Source organism: Thunnus thynnus, chromosome 21 (assembly GCF_963924715.1).
Source record: "Thunnus thynnus chromosome 21, fThuThy2.1, whole genome shotgun sequence".
NCBI classification, from domain to species: Eukaryota; Metazoa; Chordata; class Actinopteri; order Scombriformes; family Scombridae; genus Thunnus; species Thunnus thynnus.
In genome coordinates this window covers 27,371,385-27,391,569 of record NC_089537.1, presented here as the reverse complement: position 1 = coordinate 27,391,569, position 20,185 = coordinate 27,371,385, and the positions used below count along the sequence as shown (strand labels likewise).

Below are 20,185 nucleotides of genomic sequence, written 5' to 3'. Positions count from 1 at the left end.
CACTGTTCTGGCTGCTTTCCACCTGACAAGGAGTTGCCAGCTTAGTAGTAGGGGTGAGCGATATGGCAAAAATATCACATTTCTTTCTCAGGCAGGATAATAATCTTATCACAATTCTTTTTCATGTTGGTTTTGAAGACTAGTTTGCAAGTTACTGAACAGTACAACCAAACTAATTTCCCTATTTTAAAAAAATATAGCCCTAGAAAGTAACAAAACCCAAAGGAAAAAAGAGTAACAGACCAAAGTACCTTTTCAAACAGATTTTAATCAAGTGTGCAATTCTGGCTCACTTGTGTGTATGTGTGTATATATGTATATATGTGTATATGTGTATATATATATATATATATAATATGTGTGTGTGTGTGTGTGTGTGTGTATGTATATGTATATCCTCTTTCAGTCCCCAACATTCAAGCACCTCAAGCACTTCCCTCAGTCCTTGTGCGATGAGCTCCCTCGTGTGTGGTGTTGTGTCATGGCCGAGGAGGGGGAAACCTTATGTCTTTCCGGCGGGTCTTTTCCAATGAGAGCCAAGAGTTTGACTCTGCCAGATTGAGTTGAGCAGAGCATGATAGGAGTTGAGGTCTGTTTGGAGTTCTTTTGTTTAAACTCGCGCCTTTCTTTGTTATCAGGTTTTGTGACTGTGTGCAGGCCTGCCTTTGTCTCATGCACATATGAGGTATGAGGCCTAACACCAGGTAAAATGTCACTGCATCAGTTACCTCTTTCCTTCGCTTACTTCATCATGTCTACTGCCTGTCTTATGGATTGTCTTTCTCAAATGCCTTCGTTAGTGTTGTTTGTTTTGGCCTCGTAGCCTCTGGCTGGTTGTAGCTGATGCAGTCACATGGGATCCCCTGTTTGTCGGCATACTCTTTCGAGTGCTTTCTTGAGGTAGTTAAAAAGGTTCATTGAGTTGCAAGCTGATATGCAAACCTTATCTTTGCAATCTTTACAAGTAACTGTTCTTTGCACCATGTCGCTTTTGGAAAATCTAAACCAGTTCCATATTACCAATGTCAAATATTTTTTAGGGACCAACTCCTCCCTGTTGTCATCCATGCTGCTGTGTTGCCAAATAAAAAGGGGGAGTGGAAGAAATCCAAGGCACTACCTACTGTTTGCTATTATTGGTTTATTGATGTGTCTCTAGGGAAGGTGTGAAATGGACTAGCAAATAGTTTGATTTAAGATTTGGCTTAGAAAACAACTGGATGCGTGTATGAGCCATAGAACTGCAACTGATAGAATGTGCACTGTAGAATGATACTAACAATCTCTCTGTAAAGGCAGATCATGAGCACTCCTATGTGCACGAGGATGTGTGTTGAAAAAAGATCAAACAAACATACGCGCACATGTGTGGTAGGGCTATTTCAAGTCATGCTACCATATGCACATGGGGTGTGGTAATTTAATGACTCCTCTCATCCTCCATATATACACACACACACACACACACAAGCACACAGGTCCAACTGATACAGTATCAGTATGCCCAGACCTCACCTCTCCACCACTCATCCTCGTGGCAGCATTCAGGTCAGGGCCTGGCTGGTGTACTCTTTTCTACCTCCCTCTGCTTCCATCTCGCTCTTCTTCCATTGATCAGCCTGATAATCCTATAAACTTCCTGCTCTTTGTTATCAGCCCATTGATCTGTGTCCGCCTCTGGCCGCAGACGATGAGGGAATAAATGTGTGGATGGAGGTGAAGACACAAACTGTAATATGTGTACTGTTCAAACGTAAACAAGGAGATGGGCCAACGACAGCAAGGCCAACACAGCAGCTAATGGAGTTTTTAGTCTGATATGTCATTTTTCTGTGTATTTTCCAGTGGTGCCTGCTAACATCTCTGAGCTGAAAAACCTGGAGGTTCTAAACATGTTCAACAACCAGATTGAAGAGCTGCCAACTCAAATCAGCAGTCTTCAGAAGCTCAAACACCTCAACCTCGGGTATGTCCTACTCTCACTTTGTTTACAGACACACTCTACCCTTTCATTCTCATTCTCTGTAGATCTGTGCTGGAGCAGTACAGTAGATTGTTAAGATGCCTTTTTTATTGTATTTGCTGCTGCCCTGAGGCCAGGCTTGTCTACTGTCTGATCATCCTCCTGTTTCCTCCATGAACACACACACACACACACACACACACACACACACACCACGTTCTACCTCAGTCACTAGATTCCCTATCTCTATCTCTGCAGTCTCTCTCCACAGTGAAACACAAATCGCCCCCTCAGGCTGTCCCAGCCTTTGAGCCTTTCTGCTTGATTTGTTTCATTAGGCTGTATGACAAGACGGCAACCAAATCAATGGGTCAGAGAGCTTGATGAGAGGATGGTCTAACTGTAGGTTTTATCCTGACATAGTTTGACTTTAAGATTTGGTCAAACCACTAACCAGTGATACTTGGACCTCAGCTAGAACACACTTTATTTGCCTTTGCTATTTTGAACATAAGTCATGCTCAAGCATAAATAACAAACAATATACTGATTTTTAAGAGTTCATTTTTTGTGTGTGGGTAACACAAAGCATAAAAAAAAAATCCAGTCTCAAAAATAGAGCCTCAAACGGCGATTCCGGGGTTCAAGCCAACACGGACATTAGAGGTTGAAAGTTTCAACAGCTTAATTAAAAATATCCCGTGATTTCGTGATGTCTGGACAAACTGTCATTGATTTATGGCCAAATATGCGCGAGGCCCATGCACGTGTGTGGAACTGAGGATGCCCCGATTTCAAAATAGTTTTACACAAATGGTTTAATATTGTTATGAATTATATAGGGCTGTAGTCAAACAAAGAAAATCTTGGTCGACTAAAATCGTACATAATCTTCAACTAATTGATTAGTCGTGCACACGCACGGGGGGGGGGGGGGGGGGGGGTAACGGGACAGAGTACACAGTAAACTCGGCAGCCACACATTTCTCTGTTATGTATTTCTCTGTTCTGTGTCTTCAGGTTAGGCTAACCCATTGTTGCTAACTTCGGAGCTAACCTCCTTTACTTTTCCAGCATTTGGGAAAACAACAGACGCAACTTTTTAGCATTTATTAACTGACACACTGTAGTCTGTACTGTACTGACAACTTACTATTAACCTTTTCCTCTGCCCCGCTCGTATCCACGTCACTTCTCTGCCCCTCACTCTTTCCCACTCGCTACATAAACATACTCCTTAACAGAGCCACGCTACCAATAGTTTCCGTACCGGAACAGCGCTGCACAGAGACTCCCAAACGCTGTCGATTTCCGAATGAATGGATATTCATTTGGATATCAAATATTACAAAACATTTTTTTTTGGCCTGGCAGGGGTTCTCGTTGTGTCATTATGGAGAAACACAGATTCAGTAAATGTTCAGTACAGTCAATAAAAGTTAAATAATGGATTACTCCTGGAAAGCTATTGATGTAGCACTTTTCTCCTTATGAAAATTACACAGAGGTTATTCGACCAATGAGAATTTAGTCGGATGAGAGCATATCGACCAACTAATCGACCAGTCAACTAGCAAACTACAGCCCTAGAATTATATCCTGTGAGTTTTGTAATGATTGGACAAACAATTTCTGATTTATAGTCTGAGTTGTGTTATGCCACGCCTATTTTTTGCATTTGTAGCGCCCCCTAACAGTCAATTTAAATGAAGCTTTCGGGGTATGTTTCAGGTACTTATGTGGACATATCCTGCAAGTTTTGTGATGATTGGCCCAACAGTTGTTGACTTTGGTCTATTTATGTGCTGACCCACGCCCTTTTGACGTTTATTGGTCAATATATCTATATATCTTGAAAACTAAATAAGACATCAACAGGCTTTATGCAACTTTTGATAAGCTTGGTCCAGTAATGATCCATAGAAAATCTACAGAGACCCACAGTTTAGGAGGAGATGCCAAAAAATGTGTTTTTCAGAAAATTCAAAATGGTGGAAAATCTATCTAGGCATTTTGTTTATGAGACTTACGGTTCAAAAATTATAGGCCAAAATGTAAAGTATGTTGTTATAGCGCCACCATCTGGCCAATTGGGATCATATTTCTTGGGCAGCACTTGCACACAACTTCCAATTAATCGGCAAAATCTCATGTCTCCAACATTTACCGTCTCACAGGAATTAGCACAAATATATCTGAATAAGAGAAAAAAGCACAAAAAAGGGTTTCGGCCCTTTAGGCTTGAACCCCTAATGATTTGGAGGTGTGTTTACGCATTTGTGTAACACATTGGCGAGGGAGGTTTAGTTCCTCACCTGTTGGCTAGAAATGCCTTATGTGTCTGTTTAGATATGAGTGCAGGCTCACACAGCCTGGGTGGCACTGACAGGAGGATTAGGAGGGGAGCCTTTGTGTGTATTGATCCACAGACAAACATAATCTGGATAGTGTAAGCCTCATACTGCTATTCAGGCTGTGCATTCACTTTTCATTGTCTGTTTATTTTTCTGTTGGCTCTGTGTGTGTGTTTATCCATTTTGTGTGTGTGTGTGTGTGTGTGTGTGTGTGTGTGTATATGTGTTATGGACATGCCTCTGTATGTTTGAATCTAGTAAGTGCTTAATCTCATTTGTCAAACACACATAACAGATTTGAAATAGAGTAGTTGTCCCTATGACCTATCAGTTGCTTACACACACACACACACACACACACACACACACACACAACACCACGCATAAACTCAGCTGGTGTCTCTTACATCATTAAATCCTCTCTGTCTGCTAATCTGTCTGCCCATGCCTTTGAGCTGCTCTCAAGGCTACTTATTTGGTGACTGACATGGGTGATGGTCAGTCCACAAGGACAAGCAGCAAACTAACCAATAAACTGAATTTGGGGACAAAAAATGAAGTGTGCTAGCAGCAAGTCATCACCATCAGAGCCCCGTAGCACAGGGTCTCCCAGCATGCAAAGAAGCATGTTGTGAATCACCTTTCAGTCGTATCTACATTTACTGACATTTGCTCTGCCCTGTTATTGTTCATGTTGTACCTGTCACTGTCACAACAGTGGAGAGATCCTTTTCAAAGATAAAACAAATTAAAAACTACTTGCACCATGGCAGAGGAGACTGAATGGACCAGCTGTCTTGTCATCTATATATCCCAGACCCAGAGAGTTTGATTTTACACTGTTAATGATTTTGCACAGTGCAAAATGTGTCAGATGCCATTTGAATAGCATTTATCATTAGGTGAAGAGGCTTTAAGTTTTAGGAGGGGGTGTGTTCTGATCAGTTGCTGTGCCACCCTGTTATATCTGTTTTGTGCCAACATAGCATGTATTTGTTAAGATGTTAAAGGTGCTATTTTTGATAGTAACGCAGTGTTTCCCACAGGTTGAGAATTTACTTGTGGTGGACAGCTCGGTGTGTGATGGTGCAGCATGTGACAGGCAGGTTCAGTCATAAACTAGCCAAACACAGGTTTATGAATAACTCACACTTATATTCAAGAGATCAAAACGCTGAAACTCTGCCTTTGGCAGGGCTCTACAGTAATTTTTTTTTTCAAGGAGTACATGTGCTCCTAAATGAAAACATTTAGAAGCACACAAAGAAATTTAGGAGCACAATGAAAAATGTTCAAGTAACACAATTTGTTACATGCATATTTATACTGCGAGTGCGTGCGTCTTCTTGTGTGCAATTATAATGTGAAAACCAGTGGAAGACTATGGAAGTGGAAGACCCTAGTATCTACTAGACACTAGGCATGGGCCTTAAAATATTGACAATTATATATTGACAATTGACAGCTTTTTAAAACATTGAGACACTGAAAAATATTTTTTTGAAAATTTGACACATTTAAAACAGCTTTTAAAACATTGACAAATCTGTGCAATAGCATATACCGCCAAATCACACATTGGCCCATGCCTACTAGACACAATTGCAACTGTTTCATATTAAAAGCTTTCCATCTGCGAACCAGCGGGAGGCTTTTATTGTGAAGCAACTAGAGGAAATGCTATGTGTTTGCATGTGAGTAAACCAGATATTTTGGGCTATTCTGTTAGTGGACCGGTGGTCAGTGTATCTGCAACCACTGGTAAGTGGCTGAACTGTAGGCTTGAGGTAACATTACCACTTCACATTCCACTCACATTTAACAATCACAGTTGTCTTGTATTCAGCTGATATGTTACGTTTGTAACAAAAGATTACGGTAAGTTGCAATCTTTACTTGCACATGTTACTTGTAAATTATTTTTCTTGTTCGCACACATCTATTTTTAGCGCCAAATGCAAGTGAAATACTCACACTGTAGAGCCCTGTTTGGTTCAGAGTTGTTCTCCTCAGCCTTTTGTCATTTGCGCAGTTGGTATTCCCTGTTGGAATAATGAATTTTCCTTGCTTTGGAAAAAAACATTATGAACGCCTGTGTGTATAAGGCGTGGGACAAAAAAATCGACATTGCAACATATCAGGATATCTCCACTTGCGATAAGTTATCGATACACTGGTGCCAAGTATCGATATATTCAACAGGATTGCTCAGAATAAATTCAGCTACTTTGGCTTACCACTACCAGAGCACCACTACCCTCCGCCTCCTTATGGAGGTGCCGAACAAATTAGTGACGCTCAGATGGACGGCGATTGTAGGTGACAATGAAGAAGAAATGCAGGCAAAATAACCAGCCATGAGCAGCTGTTGTCAGACTCTCCGTGTCTGTGCTGGAAACACAGAGTCCGCTAGAGCTTTGACAGTCACTAGAAGGACATTCATAGCCCTTTGTTAAAAGTTTATGTGTCATACCTGTGTTACAGCTGAGCTAGCTGAGAGGCTCTCCTGTGTGTGTCTGTGTGTTTGTGGGGGAGTGTCAGCATGTAGCCGGAGCCCCGCTGTTTATTGTGTTAACGTTTAGCCTACCGTTGTCACTTGTCAGCCCTGAATATCTTGTTAAGCTCTGAATACAGCAGTTAGTTATCAACAGGTCCTTTGCTGTGTTTACTGCCATAGAAAAGGAATAAATCTAATAAATTATTAGCACTTCACCACCTTTCTGTTGTCTCTTATCAGACTTGCTAACTCTACCAGCAGCTCTGTGAGAGGCACAAACTGAGGCTACAGTTAGCAGTGTTGTTATATTAATACTTGGTGGCATTTCTGGGGCTGTAGATCCACTGGTCTGTGTAAATTGTGAAATGACAATTGCACTCTTGCAGTCTTGATTGGAAAAAAAAAGGAATTTCTATGGGCAGGTCTTAATCTACCTGGACTGGCTGCCCAAGTAGAGTCTATGTATGGGAAATGCTCTTATTTAGCCTATCAAACTTGTGGAAAAATAATGTCATGTTATCATGGTGTTTGTGTTTATGTCAGCAATCCAATTTAGTCAAGTCCTCCAGACCTTGTGAAGAAAATGTTATATGTTATATATAATATTCTCATAGTTTTAAGATGATCTGTGACTGCCTCATGGCTTCATGATCTTTCTGAGCCACTTGAAAACTACCATATTGGCCTGAATATAAGGTGACCCTATCAAGCCCCTAAGGTTCCGCAATGTGATATTTTTTATCTTGTGCGAACAAGATATTTATCTTGTGAGAACAAGTTATTATTTTGTGCACACAAGATATTCATCTTGTGGGAACAAGTTATCTTGTGTGAACAAGTTATTATCATGTGTGAACAAGTTATTTTTCTTGTGTGCACAAGATAATTTACTATAAATTCATATGCATCTCTGATGATTTCAGATGCACACAGCCACCATATAAGGGAGAGAAAAGAGCTAATCAAGTTTTATTTTCACCTCGGAATGTCATACAGTGAAATCTGTACCGCTCTTGCAGGTAAACATGTGATTGTCATCAGCAGGAATCATTTGCTGTGCATACGGAAGGACAATAGGCTCAGCCAATAAAAGGACTATACAGATTTAGGCCGTGTCTTTGACTTTGCCCAGGAACAATTACAGGGTCCGGGGAAGATGCATGGGTATAGATGGATGTTTATGAAGTGCCAAGAAAATGGCCCTAGAGGAAAAGAAGAAGTTAGAGTCTTATTAGCTGAGCTGGATCCTGAGGGGTCAGCATACAGACAGCAACAGAGACTTCAGAGGAGACAGTACCTCACAAAGGGACCCAATTACCTCTGGCACATCGATTCATATGACAAGTTAAAACCTTTTGGTCTGTGTATTAATGGGTGTATCGACGGCTTTGCTCAGAAAATAATTTGGCTGAATTCCTACAAAACCAGCAGTGACCTGCGAGTTATTGGGGGCTATCTGGTAGAATCTTCAGAAACACTAAGTAACTGTCCCAAACTTGTGTGCATTGACTGTGGCAGAGAAAACTGCCTTGTCAAGAGCTGCAGAGACATTTACGCACAAACCATGGAGATGATTTGTCGGGAGAGTGAAGCTACCTCACTGGAGTGAGTACAAAACCAACACATTGAAAGTTGGTGGGGCATCCTCTGGAAAGGGGGTATGGAATATTCAATCCAGATTCTTGGGGAGCTACAGGATGAAGGAGGGTTTGATGGAGATTTACTGGACAAGGCCATACTTCAGCTGTGGCAATAGATCAGGTATGATGATTGAATGTAGTCTATTTCACATGGACTATTCGCAAAACATTGTATCAGGCAATTAAAATGACTTGTGACTATGACTTATTCAGTGATGAATGTGATTATCCAGTATGTTGTTTCATTTTGCTCATTATAGTAGACATTTTATGTTTGTTTTTAGGAAGAGCTGAATAACACAAGGATGTCTGGAATGCACACCGAATTTGACCTCCAAAACTCAGTGTGTGTTTTGCAGTTGTGTTCCTTGTGATGAAGATATCTTTGATCTTTGTATGGCACTTGTGGAGGAACTGGGCTTACAGTTCCTCAGTAAAAGCTCTCTGGAAGCTATTGATCTATATTAAACACCAAGGAATGTCATCAACATACAATTAAGTGATGACTAGATATTTTTTTGTAGTTTTAGCCTACGAGCTATACCTTTCTCACCTTTCTCATGTATCATCAGTAGCAAAGAACTACAACAAACAGTGATCTGTTTTATTTGAAAAAGTATTATATAAGTAACGTTGGGCGTATTTAGAAATGCAGGAAATGTAAAGTGCTTTAAAGAGTCAGGCTTGTATAGACATTATCTGCTGTGAATTATAAAAAGCTATTACTATTCTTAACATTATTGTATTACATTGAACGATGCATCAACAATCATTTGTGTATAACTGTATTAAGAACAGAGTCTAGAGGGTCAATTTGAAAATTGCTTAATATATATTATATATTATATTTATATTATACACTTAAGCAAATTAAATAAAAAAAGTTGAAACCATTACTTACTAAATAATATAAAAACTGAATTCCTAACCTTTTATTCAAGGCTAACAGATGTAGGGTATTTTTTAACAAAATATAAATAAAATGAAAATAAAACAAAACTTTGTTTGTCCACATGTATGTGTTTTATAAATAATAAAGTAATTTACGGTAGGCTACGGTTCTTTGGCATAAAAGACAGGTTTATGCTTTGAAAATGATTTGACTGGAATGCTTACCCAAGCCTCACTTATTGACAGTTGATTTTAATGTTAATGAGAACTAAAAAACTATAAAAGTGCAGGCCACTACACTTCAAATGATTGCATGTACTGTACTTCTTGACAGCTGTAATATCAAAATCTTTAGAACAGAAGCACTCAATTTGAACTGTTTTTTCTCCATACTTTCAAATTATTCAACTTCATCAATTAAACTTCTTGCTTAATGGTACAAAGCAATAATTACAAAGTTGTTATTTATTTTACTCTTGACAGTCCACTGAACAAAGGCAGTTTGCAGCAGGAACCCAACATGATAGGCATCATCACATTACTTAAATATTGTACTGGGCAACCAAAATACTTCAGCATTCATTATTATAATGCAACTTAACTGTGATTTGCTTCTCCACATTATGTAATTGACACCAGACCAACATGAACAACATCTCAGTGAAAACATACACTGTGTGCTCTATTGTTCTTTTTTGTATTATGAAAAACAAACAAGTGTGAATTTCAACATCTCAGAAAACATGCACGCCTACTGAGCAATTTGAGGTATATACTATATCCATCGCCCAAACTGAGCTGTTTAGAATTGCATTGAAATCACTGCAGATATCTGAATAGTTCTGATAATTAATTGGTAACATGAGATAGCATCCACATGTGTTTATTTGAGGACGACACTGAAATTCACAGGTTTCAATGAAGTTGACAGTAATGTCACTTCCAAACAGAAGATCAGCCCCAGTACAGAAGCGAGGGAAAGCTGTAAGCCATTCTCATCCAGTTCCCCAACATATCTTTTCAGGTGTCTGGCCACACAGCTCTATGCTGCATTCATGGACAGTGGAAACTTTAAGATGTCTTTCACACACTTTGGTGTTTGAACTTGCTGTTGTACAATCTCTACGTTGAGGTTATGAAAACAAGAGACAGTGTGTTCACCAGCAGAGCCCATAGCCCAGGGGTTAAGCTGCTGACTATGAACCACACAGTATCAGATTCATTACCTGAGGGGACCTGTGACAGTTGTCACTCCTCCTCTCTTAACCTCTCTTTAGGCCACCAGAATAACTCACCGTTTTACAAAATCACTAACATACTGATTCACCAAAAAAATATTTCATCATGGTTAAGTGTTACAGATCATTAAGTTATTCACCCTCATTGACTTCAATTGAAACTGAAATATTTTCAGCACATCCACTGAATTGTCACAAAAGTTTGCCTCACTGCAACCTGTGGTCAATTCAGAAGTCTGTCACTCTATGTCTTTAAAATATGCAAAATCATTCATCATTCTTTGGATACTAGATATTACATGTTACAAATGGTGTTCAGATATGTCAAAGGATGAGTCCACAGTGACATTCAGTATCTTACTGTAATTAATACTGTATGCACAACCTTTTTCTATTTTGCCAAATGTTTGATCAAACTTCAGCAAAGTATTTGACAATACACCTGCAACCAGCAGAATGATGTGTAATTTTTTTTCAGAATTTTATCACTAACATTTTGACTCTTGTAAGCATTTTAAGTTTAAATAACAAATATACCCCAGTTTTGCATGTGATGTCATTGCCTCAACTTGTGAGGAGGTGTGTGGAAAACCATGTGTGCTCAGTCGCGCAGTCAGTAAGTCACCTTCTCTCAGGGATACAGAGGTGCAGGATTTGAATCCCCAGGTGTCCAAGTCCTGTTTGCCAACCATGCAGCAATTCATGCAAGTGGTATGTTTTCAAGTGCTTATTGAGGTCATATTAGGTTGAACAAGCATCCAAATGCTCGCAATCTCATTGCCACGGCTATATTTGTTATTTATGATTTATAGATGACTTTAAAGAATGTGACAAATGTGACTTCATGAGTTCACAGTTGAACCTTGATCGTGTCTATGCAACTGAGGTTTTATACACTACTTCTATGCAGTGCTTTGGGGAACCAAAAAACAAAAGTTAAAAACAACTCACTTTCAACAGACTGTAGACTTTTTATGTAATATGTAAGTTTTAAAAGCCTGACTACAAAATCCAAGAGCAGTCTATGTGTCTAGGTATGCGTGTATGTGTGAGTATGTGTGTGTATGTGTGTGTGTGTGTTTGGTTTGCATGATTTTTTGACTATTTGTGTGTGCATCTTTCACTGGGGCACATCATTACTAGCTTATACCACTGGAATCATTTGTCCCTTACAAACGTCCTGAAATACTATCATGTTGATATGGAGACTGCATTAAAAACTAGTTTGTTTAAATGAGTGATCAGTTGGAAGCACATGCTCCATGGCCTGCTGGATATCATTTCAATTAATTGGTCATCAAAATCATTGTATCTTGCCTATAATCTTCAGTTAATGTACTGAAAGGAATTTGATTTGAGAAAATGTCACTGTTCTAAAATATTACCTGAATTTGAATTGAAGGCAGGATTGAATGAAGAGCATACAAGAGTGTGTAATGTATTTTTGTATTTTTTGTGCACAGTATGAACCGTCTGAGCAGCTTGCCCAGAGGGTTTGGTTCGTTGCCAGCTCTGGAAGTATTGGACCTCACCTACAACAACCTCAGCCAGAACTCCCTGCCTGGAAACTTCTTTTACCTCAGTGAGTTCTCTCTCTCTCTCTCTCTCTCTCTTGCTGCTTAAATGCAGTATTCCACGATTTGCAGCAGTGACTTTACTGTGCCTGGAAACATTTCCAATTATGGAAAGCAACCTCTCTAATCATTAAAGTAAATCCTTTCCATTTAAGTAAATTTAAATGAAACATGTTGACTGTTGTTTAGGGTTTGGGACATTAATGTGATGACTCCTCAGTCCATGACTGATCTGAACACACACACATCTGTTCTTCCACACTGCTGTTGCTTCCTACTGCTTGATCTGAGATGCCACTGTTAGGTATCACCATAGTTTAGTGACAAAATGTTCTACATCTTTGTGCATTTGTGGCCAGTAGAGCCTTTCCCGAATGAGGTCAAGCCCCATGTGGCCCATGTCCCAGTGCAGTTCTTTAAAAACCAGCGGATGATAGGCTTTGGGAATCACCAGCTGTTCTCAGCAGGAGGTTCTGCAGCACAGGACTCCATCTTCATCTACCAGGATCTGTTGCCTTTGTGTCAGTTGTGTGGCTACAGCATGGTGCTCTGCTTTCAACTTAGTCCTTTTTGGCCTCCTGTTCTGCGACTTATACCAGAAGACTCTGGATAGGATTTCATCCCCCTCCTGAGCCTTGCAGATTTGCGCTGGAGTGAGAGGTTGGCCAGTCCCACAAGTCTTTCACAAGGTCCAAGGCGCTGATGTGGATCACTCCAATGCCTCTCCTTTCGTGCTCATGTAGTCCTCAATGTCCACCGGCATCTTAGACAGCCCATCAGCATCTGCGTTATTTTTCCCAGGACGATAGCATATGGTGAAATTATAGTTGGCCAACTCTGCTACCCATCTGTGCCCCGTGGCGTTGAGTTTTGCAGTTGTGAGCACATAGGTTAATAGGTTGTTGTCCATGTACACAACAAACTATGAAGCATGCTTCAAGTAATCATGGAAACGTTCACCGATGGCCAACTTTTAATGCTAAAAACTCCAGCTTCTTGGAGTGCAGATGGTACCTCTTCTCTGATGGGCTCGAGGTGCAGGAGCCATATGCTATCACTCTCATCCTCCCTTGCTGATGCTGATACAGCACAGCACCCAAACCAACCTTGGATGCGTCATAATGTAACATGAATGGCTTGGTAAAGTCAGGATATCCAAGGACAGGAGGCTTTGTGAAGTGCATCAACCAACTGGTTCAAACTTCCTGATGGGAGCTGCCATCTCCATGGGGTCCATGGTGTAACCTTCTATCACCAACTTGCCAAGAAACTGAACAGTTCACACTTCTTTGGAGTTAATTAAACACCGTTCTCCTTATAGCACTGGAGGACTAAATGGACATGCTCCAAGTATTGTTCGAAACTGCTGCTGTGTACTAGGCTGTCATCCAGGTACAGGAGGCAAACAGTGTTCCATGCTCCTCTGAAATTCTGCGGGTGCAGAGCTCAGACCAAAGGGTATGCAGTCCCATTCAGAGAGACCTCAGTGTGTAATTATGGCTGTCAACGGACGGCTCTCTTCATCAAGAAAGCCCTGGTGCTAGGCTTTACTGTCGCCTAACACTGAAAACCATGAGCTTCCACCCAGTGCATCCAACATGTCCTGGATCCTTAGTATGGGATGACAGTCAGGAACTGACTTGTGGTTGAGTTCTCTGTAGTTGCAACAGAGGCAAAGGCTGCCGTCTTTCTTACAGACACATATTTACATACATTTTACTTACATTGTGAAGAGGCTTTGGAACGGACATGTAGGTCATGTAGGTCTTTTGTAACACAGTGGCTTTAGGAAGCCACTCTACAAAAGTACACACAACTTGCAGTGGACTACCTCATACTTTATAAGTATATCCAAGCTTATACAGATCACTATTTTTGGATACAGAGGTACACCAGCAACAATACAGACTCAGGACAGAGACTTCTCAGCTTCTCCTGAAAGACCAAAAAGACTGAAGTTTAATGTAATTTAATAAACTGGAATACTTTGTGCATATTTATGTTCCTATGATTATATGTTGCTATGCTTTAGTCAGTGGCAGTGTAACTTTTAGTGCATTTGTCCTAAAAAAGATGTTTTTAAACTGGATCATAATTATGTTTTGGAGAAACTCCTCTGCCTACTAGTCAGAGGGGACAAATTAGCACAAAAGTTAGTGGTAATAGAGGTGAAGGGGTTAGGGTGGTGGAAGCAGAGGGAAGAGTTGCAAGGCCTCAGGGTACATTAGTCATGTACAGTGTAATATAGATTTCACATTAAAAGATGAATAGGACTTTACAACAGAAGCAGCTTTTTGGCTCCATGTTATAACAGTTATGAGACAACATCTTCGTCTCCTTTGTGTGAAATACTTTCTTTCCATACAGAGTGTGCTGGCACGATTTTTTCACTGCACATTAACAAAGCTGTCTGACTGTCACTGTTGTCTTGCCAGACAATCAGAAGTAAATCTTTGTTAGACTGCTCTGTGTGGATTGATTCTGTCCAGTTTGTGAGGTAGTATTATTAATCAGGTTTGAGCGGTGTTATAGATCAGATTCCGGCCTGGTTAGGACTTTGTCAAACACACACAGAGACTAATAGAGATGCTTTTTTTTGCAGCCACTCTTCGTGCTCTCTATCTGAGTGACAATGACTTCGAAGTCCTGCCTGCTGATGTTGGGAAGCTGACCAAACTGCAAATAGTAAGTTAATGTCAACGCAAGTGACACAATGAGCTACAGCCCCATAGGTTCAAACTCATCTTCACATTATAACACTTCAACTCAGTGACCCACTTATTATGCACATAACCTCAGAGCTCTTCTGCCTCCACACCAAAATGTCTTCAAAATGAATTCAGGTCCTGGATATTTTGTCACATTGTACTGAGTAACCATTTTTAAAAAGACATGTACATACATACAGTAAACTTTACAGTATCAGCCTCACTTAGGCACTGGGCCAGTTTTGGTTTGATTTGTTGAGGTTTTGAGATCTCTCCCTCCAATATTTCTGTCTCCACCACAATACAATGGAGGAGAATGAAGCTGAATTCTTGGTGATCACAGCACTGGAAAAATACGTTTTCAATTAGAAAATAAGCAGCTGTAAAAGTGGAAATGGAAAACGAAATGGAAATGAAAAGCCTGATAGTGGCACTAGAGGACAGGTCGAGTGGTCACCAAATCAAAAGGTTTTCTTCCACTTGGCGTCTTGATTGTGCACAACACATTTTATGGCAGTCCAGCCATTGCTTTGAGATATATCTCGAAAATATGGATAAATAACGGACCCCCTGCGATTATGTGAACTGACCTGTCAACATAATGCTGCTCACCTCCTTCTTCAGTTGGGAGTAGGGCAGGTTCATTGGTAGGGCACGGGGATGAGGAGACAGGGCTCCTGAGCCTGAAGCTGCATCTGTTGGGTCTGGCACCAAGCAGGGGCAGGGAAAACTAATCTAGTGTGAATATCTTGCTAAAAGTTTACCTGCATTGATTAAATGTTGGCCAAAAGAGGAGCAAAATGTAAACACTCAAAATTTTCTGTGAAGGTATTAAGTAACTAATCTTAGGGGAGCAAAAGTAGCCTATTTCACTATGGACTAAGCTGCCAGGTTAATTTCCACCACTCATGGACTACACGCACCTTTCTTTGGTGACAGGGTGACATACTGTCGCCCCTTCTTTTCTCTCTCTTGTCTTTCTTTTCATTTTTGGAAGCCAGATTGTTCTTAAAGAAGCTGAGACATGATGCTCCACTGGCACTCCTCACTTGCAATTAACTGCTAGCAAGTACTGTTTACACCTGGTTTGTGGGCAGGACCGAAACCACTGGACAACCACTAGGAGTCATCAAAGTCAGAAATCTTAAATCTTTAATAGAAACCTTAATCTTTATAACAACAGTCTTTTATTGTTTTTGTTATTATAAAATTTGAATGTATAGTGACATCGCATCAAGGAAAGCCATGTGGGGACTTGACCCAAAACAGTCGATAAAACAGTTTTAGTGCACTGAGCATTTAATCTGGAGAGTGGATTGTCAGTGAGCTTAGTACAAAATACAACTGGATAAAAAGAAAATATGTTTGTTTTATGTTTTTTTACATCATGATGTAGATGCAACAGAGTGGGGCAGATTGATGGATTTAGGTTTGATCATGGTCATACACTTAAGGAACAGCTGTCTAAAAACACCTCGAACATGTTAGTCCAGACTGAATTTGCTTCAAGTCTTTGTACTTCAAACAAGTTCATGACACAGTTGTTTCTATGTAAATGTCAAGTGTAAGTGTGTGTTAAAATAGTGTATCTTCCTCTGTTTTTTTCCTGTCCAGTTGAGTCTGAGGGATAATGATCTGATTTCGTTGCCTAAGGAGATCGGGGAGTTGGCTCAACTCAAAGAGCTTCACATCCAGGGCAACAGACTGACTGTTCTGCCCCCTGAGCTTGGTACACGCACGCACGCACACACACACACACACACACACACACACACACACACACACACACACACAAACACACAAACACACAAACACAATGGGTGAATTATTATATTTGGACCGTTTTATGCCTTTACTACCAAGCTGACAGTAGAGACATGAGAAGAAGTCAGAGAGAAGAGAGACAGGGGGAACAACACTCAACAAAGGTCCCGGCTGGATTCAAACCAGGGATGTTGCAGTTTCATTTTCAGCACCCTAGACCACCAGGACTTCCCCTGAATTGGGTGTCTTTAGTTTTCACAAGCTGACTTATAAATACAAGCCAGGTTTCTTGTTTACATGTCAGTTAAGAAATCAGCTTAAATTCATTCTGTCGTACAAGTACCCTTGAAAATATAACAAGAAGTCTAACCCTATCGGTATACCAAACCAAGCTGAAATGGAGACTGCAGACTCCACTGATGTGCTCCGGCAGCATTCTGGCTTGTGCTCAGTTCTTGCCATTTGTTTTTACCTTGCCCACTGGCACAATATAATTGAACTCAATGAGGAAAAACGAAAAATGTTGAATGACGTAAATTAAAAGAAGCCTTAGTAAAGAGGTATAATGCTGCTCAATGCTAACTTCTCTCTGCTCTGTTGGGAAACATATTTGCCATCTGCCTTCCATAAACATACTATCATTAGCACTGGATGAGACTGTGCACAGTACATTCTGGTTGTTTCCAGAACTTTCCCCCTTTAGAATGGTGGAGTAATCTACTGCCTTTTTCTCTGTTTTCTCTCATCACAGGGCACCAAATGAAATACAGTAAATACAGTAATTGTACATTTCTACTACATAGGTGACCTAGGTTTAAGAAATCATCCTATTTACATCGGTGAAATTCCTGAAGTCGATATGCTGAACATGTCAGCAAACAGTTGCTTATTTCCACATCCAGCAGTTATGGAGCAACATTATCATTCATTTGGAGTCATGTTTCTGTCCACCTGGTAAATGGGAATCCAATATTCACTCTCTTTTACTGTTTTTGCTCTCTACCAACTCCTGAAGGAAATATCTGGCTCTTTAGCTGCTTAAATGCTCCACTATGTTCACCATCTAGTCTGCAGCTAACAGTTTGTGTTTGCTGTTTGGTGCTGAGCAGGTAGTGTATAGTGGGTTTTTATAGCTTTTTCTCTGAAGGCAGCTGTTTGCGGCAGCCAAAAATGACGCTATGAGAGCGCTGAGAGTGAACCAAAACAGTAAAGTTGCCACTGGACAGCTAAAGAATGACCTGAAACTTGCTATAAAGCTCTGTAAAGCCGAGGGGAGCTGCAGTATCGCTGATCATTCTGTGTAGGTTCATCGCTAAGAGCCATGCCCCTGACATTACGCATTGTCATTTGATAGATTGTTCTTATGAAAAATATCAATTATAACCACTTTAAAGACATAATCTTTAAATAGTGTGTATGAAATGAACGTGCAATATGCAGCACTATTACAGATATTAACAGGTGATGAGTTTAATCAATTCAAGTGTGTGTGTTTCTTTGTGTGTGTGCGCGCGTAGGTAATCTGGATCTGACTGGTCCTAAGCAGGTGTTTAAAGCGGAGAATAATCCCTGGGTCACTCCAATTGCAGACCAGTTCCAACTGGGTGTCTCCCATGTTTTTGAATATGTTCGCTCAGAGACCTACAAGTAGTAAGTACTAACACTCACACTCGCACATATACACGCACACAGTGATATTTTTACCTGAATTGTTTTGCTTACAATACAAACAGGTGGGGTCCTCTACACTCAACACAGGTTCTTGATGGTTTAATGCAAGTCATGAACCAAGATATGTGCTTGGATACTCTCAATAGCATGTGGTTTCAGGTGTAATGTGTTTGATGTGTAATTTTTGATATGATGCCAAATGTACATATAGTGTGTATGTATGTCTAAGCAGTCTGCTCAAAGGAGAAGAAAGTGTTGGAGGTTCCACTGTGAAGCAGAATGCTGATATTAATTCTTTGTCCCAGGCAGAAAGAGATGCTGTAAATCCTCTGTGTAAATGCTTCACACTGCTGCTCTGAGGCATGCTCTGGAACTGATCCGTGTACTGTGTGAATGTGTGTGAGACAAAGACACCATGTCTCAAATTCTATATTATGTTTGAGTACTTGTATGAGCATTTTCAGTGAGTGAAACTCCTTTCTATGTTCACAGTGCTGTTAAATCAATAGAAGCTGATCACACACAGTTACTAAAATAAGTACATAGCAGCACAAGGAATGTTGACAGTGCACTAGGCCAGGGGTTCTCAAGCTTTTGTAACTTAAGGCCCACTTCCGAGGACCACCTCCCCAGATAAATGAGAAAAAAAACAAAATGACAAAAAATAAATCCAGAAAAATTAAACTAGGCTGTAAATATGTGTTATTCCACTGTCTGTTGTAATAATCAAAATAAATATTCTGCTTACCTTCAGTGAGACACTTGTGTCTGGGAAATAATAAAGAGTACAGTCTAGACCTGCTCTATGTAAACAGTGCCGGCACAATGATTTGGCGCCATATAAATAAAATTGAATTGAATTGAATTGATGAAATGAAGTCATGGTGGGATGGGTGAGAGGCTGACATGCAGAGTAGCATTTAAATTTGCTTTCAGTTTGTCCCTTGTCTTTGATTTTGTGACAGTCACAATGGAAAACCCTGATTCACAGAAATAGGTGGTGGTGAAAGGGAACAGAAATTTGATTGCCCGTTTTGACAGAGAGGGATATTGACTGGCAGCCAGTATCCAGAATTAAACAAGGTTAGCTTATGTGAGCTGAAGCTTCAGGCTGCTGTCTGCTGATAGTTCCATAAGTTCATTTTCGAACACAGTGGACAGAGGCATGTCTTCTGAAGCATGATCCACAGAGAAAGAATCCAAAATCCAAAGGTTTCTATGTTGTGGGTCTTCCGGAGTCTGGAGTAAGCAAACCTTCGTGACAACTATGTCAAATGCTGGGTTATAGCGCTGGATATTTTGACATGAGGAGAGGCTTCCAAAGTTTCACTTAAGAGTGAAAACATATCAAATCATCCCTCCATGACTCTTCTGTTCCAAAGAATTAGTCTTTTCTTGAAGCCCTCAATTTTGTCACACACCGACCCCCAAGTGTTAAAGTAACAGAGTGTTACTGGTCTTAGTAATTGTAATATAATTACTGAATTTCACATTTTAATCTCTTATACTACTTGTTACTGAACAAATTGATAATATTACTGTAACGTGTTACAAAGTAATGCATTACTGCCCAAAACTGGTCATCATGCGTTACTGTAATGTGTTACAAAGTAATGCTTTACTGCCCAAAACTGGTCACTGATGGGTGCGGGTAGGTGCGGACAGAAGCGTGCCCTGTTAAACACACCTAACAGTGATGTTACATGGTCCTGGAGTACACTTGTGCATTACTGCCGCGACACGAGCAGTTAAACCACTGCAAAAACACACCGCAATGTTCAGGGGGCATCAAGTTACTCTTGAGGTACTGAACCGTAAGGAGCAGCCTGGCGTCAAGACTTGGCGCCACATGTGTACTTACCTCCACATGTGGCTATTTTCAGCT

General features: G+C 40.4%; 1 protein-coding gene across 1 annotated transcript in view; it reads left to right on the top strand.

Annotated features, from left to right (window-relative positions):
* The window catches only part of rsu1 (Ras suppressor protein 1), a 64,717-nt gene that overhangs the window by 16,801 nt on the left and 27,731 nt on the right, over positions 1–20,185 (top strand). The window contains exons 4-8 of the mRNA XM_067577705.1: positions 1,846–1,966; positions 12,047–12,165; positions 14,760–14,842; positions 16,480–16,594; positions 18,147–18,279. Of these exons, the coding sequence (XP_067433806.1) occupies positions 1,846–1,966; positions 12,047–12,165; positions 14,760–14,842; positions 16,480–16,594; positions 18,147–18,279 (571 nt within the window). The remainder of the gene's footprint in view (positions 1–1,845; positions 1,967–12,046; positions 12,166–14,759; positions 14,843–16,479; positions 16,595–18,146; positions 18,280–20,185) is intronic.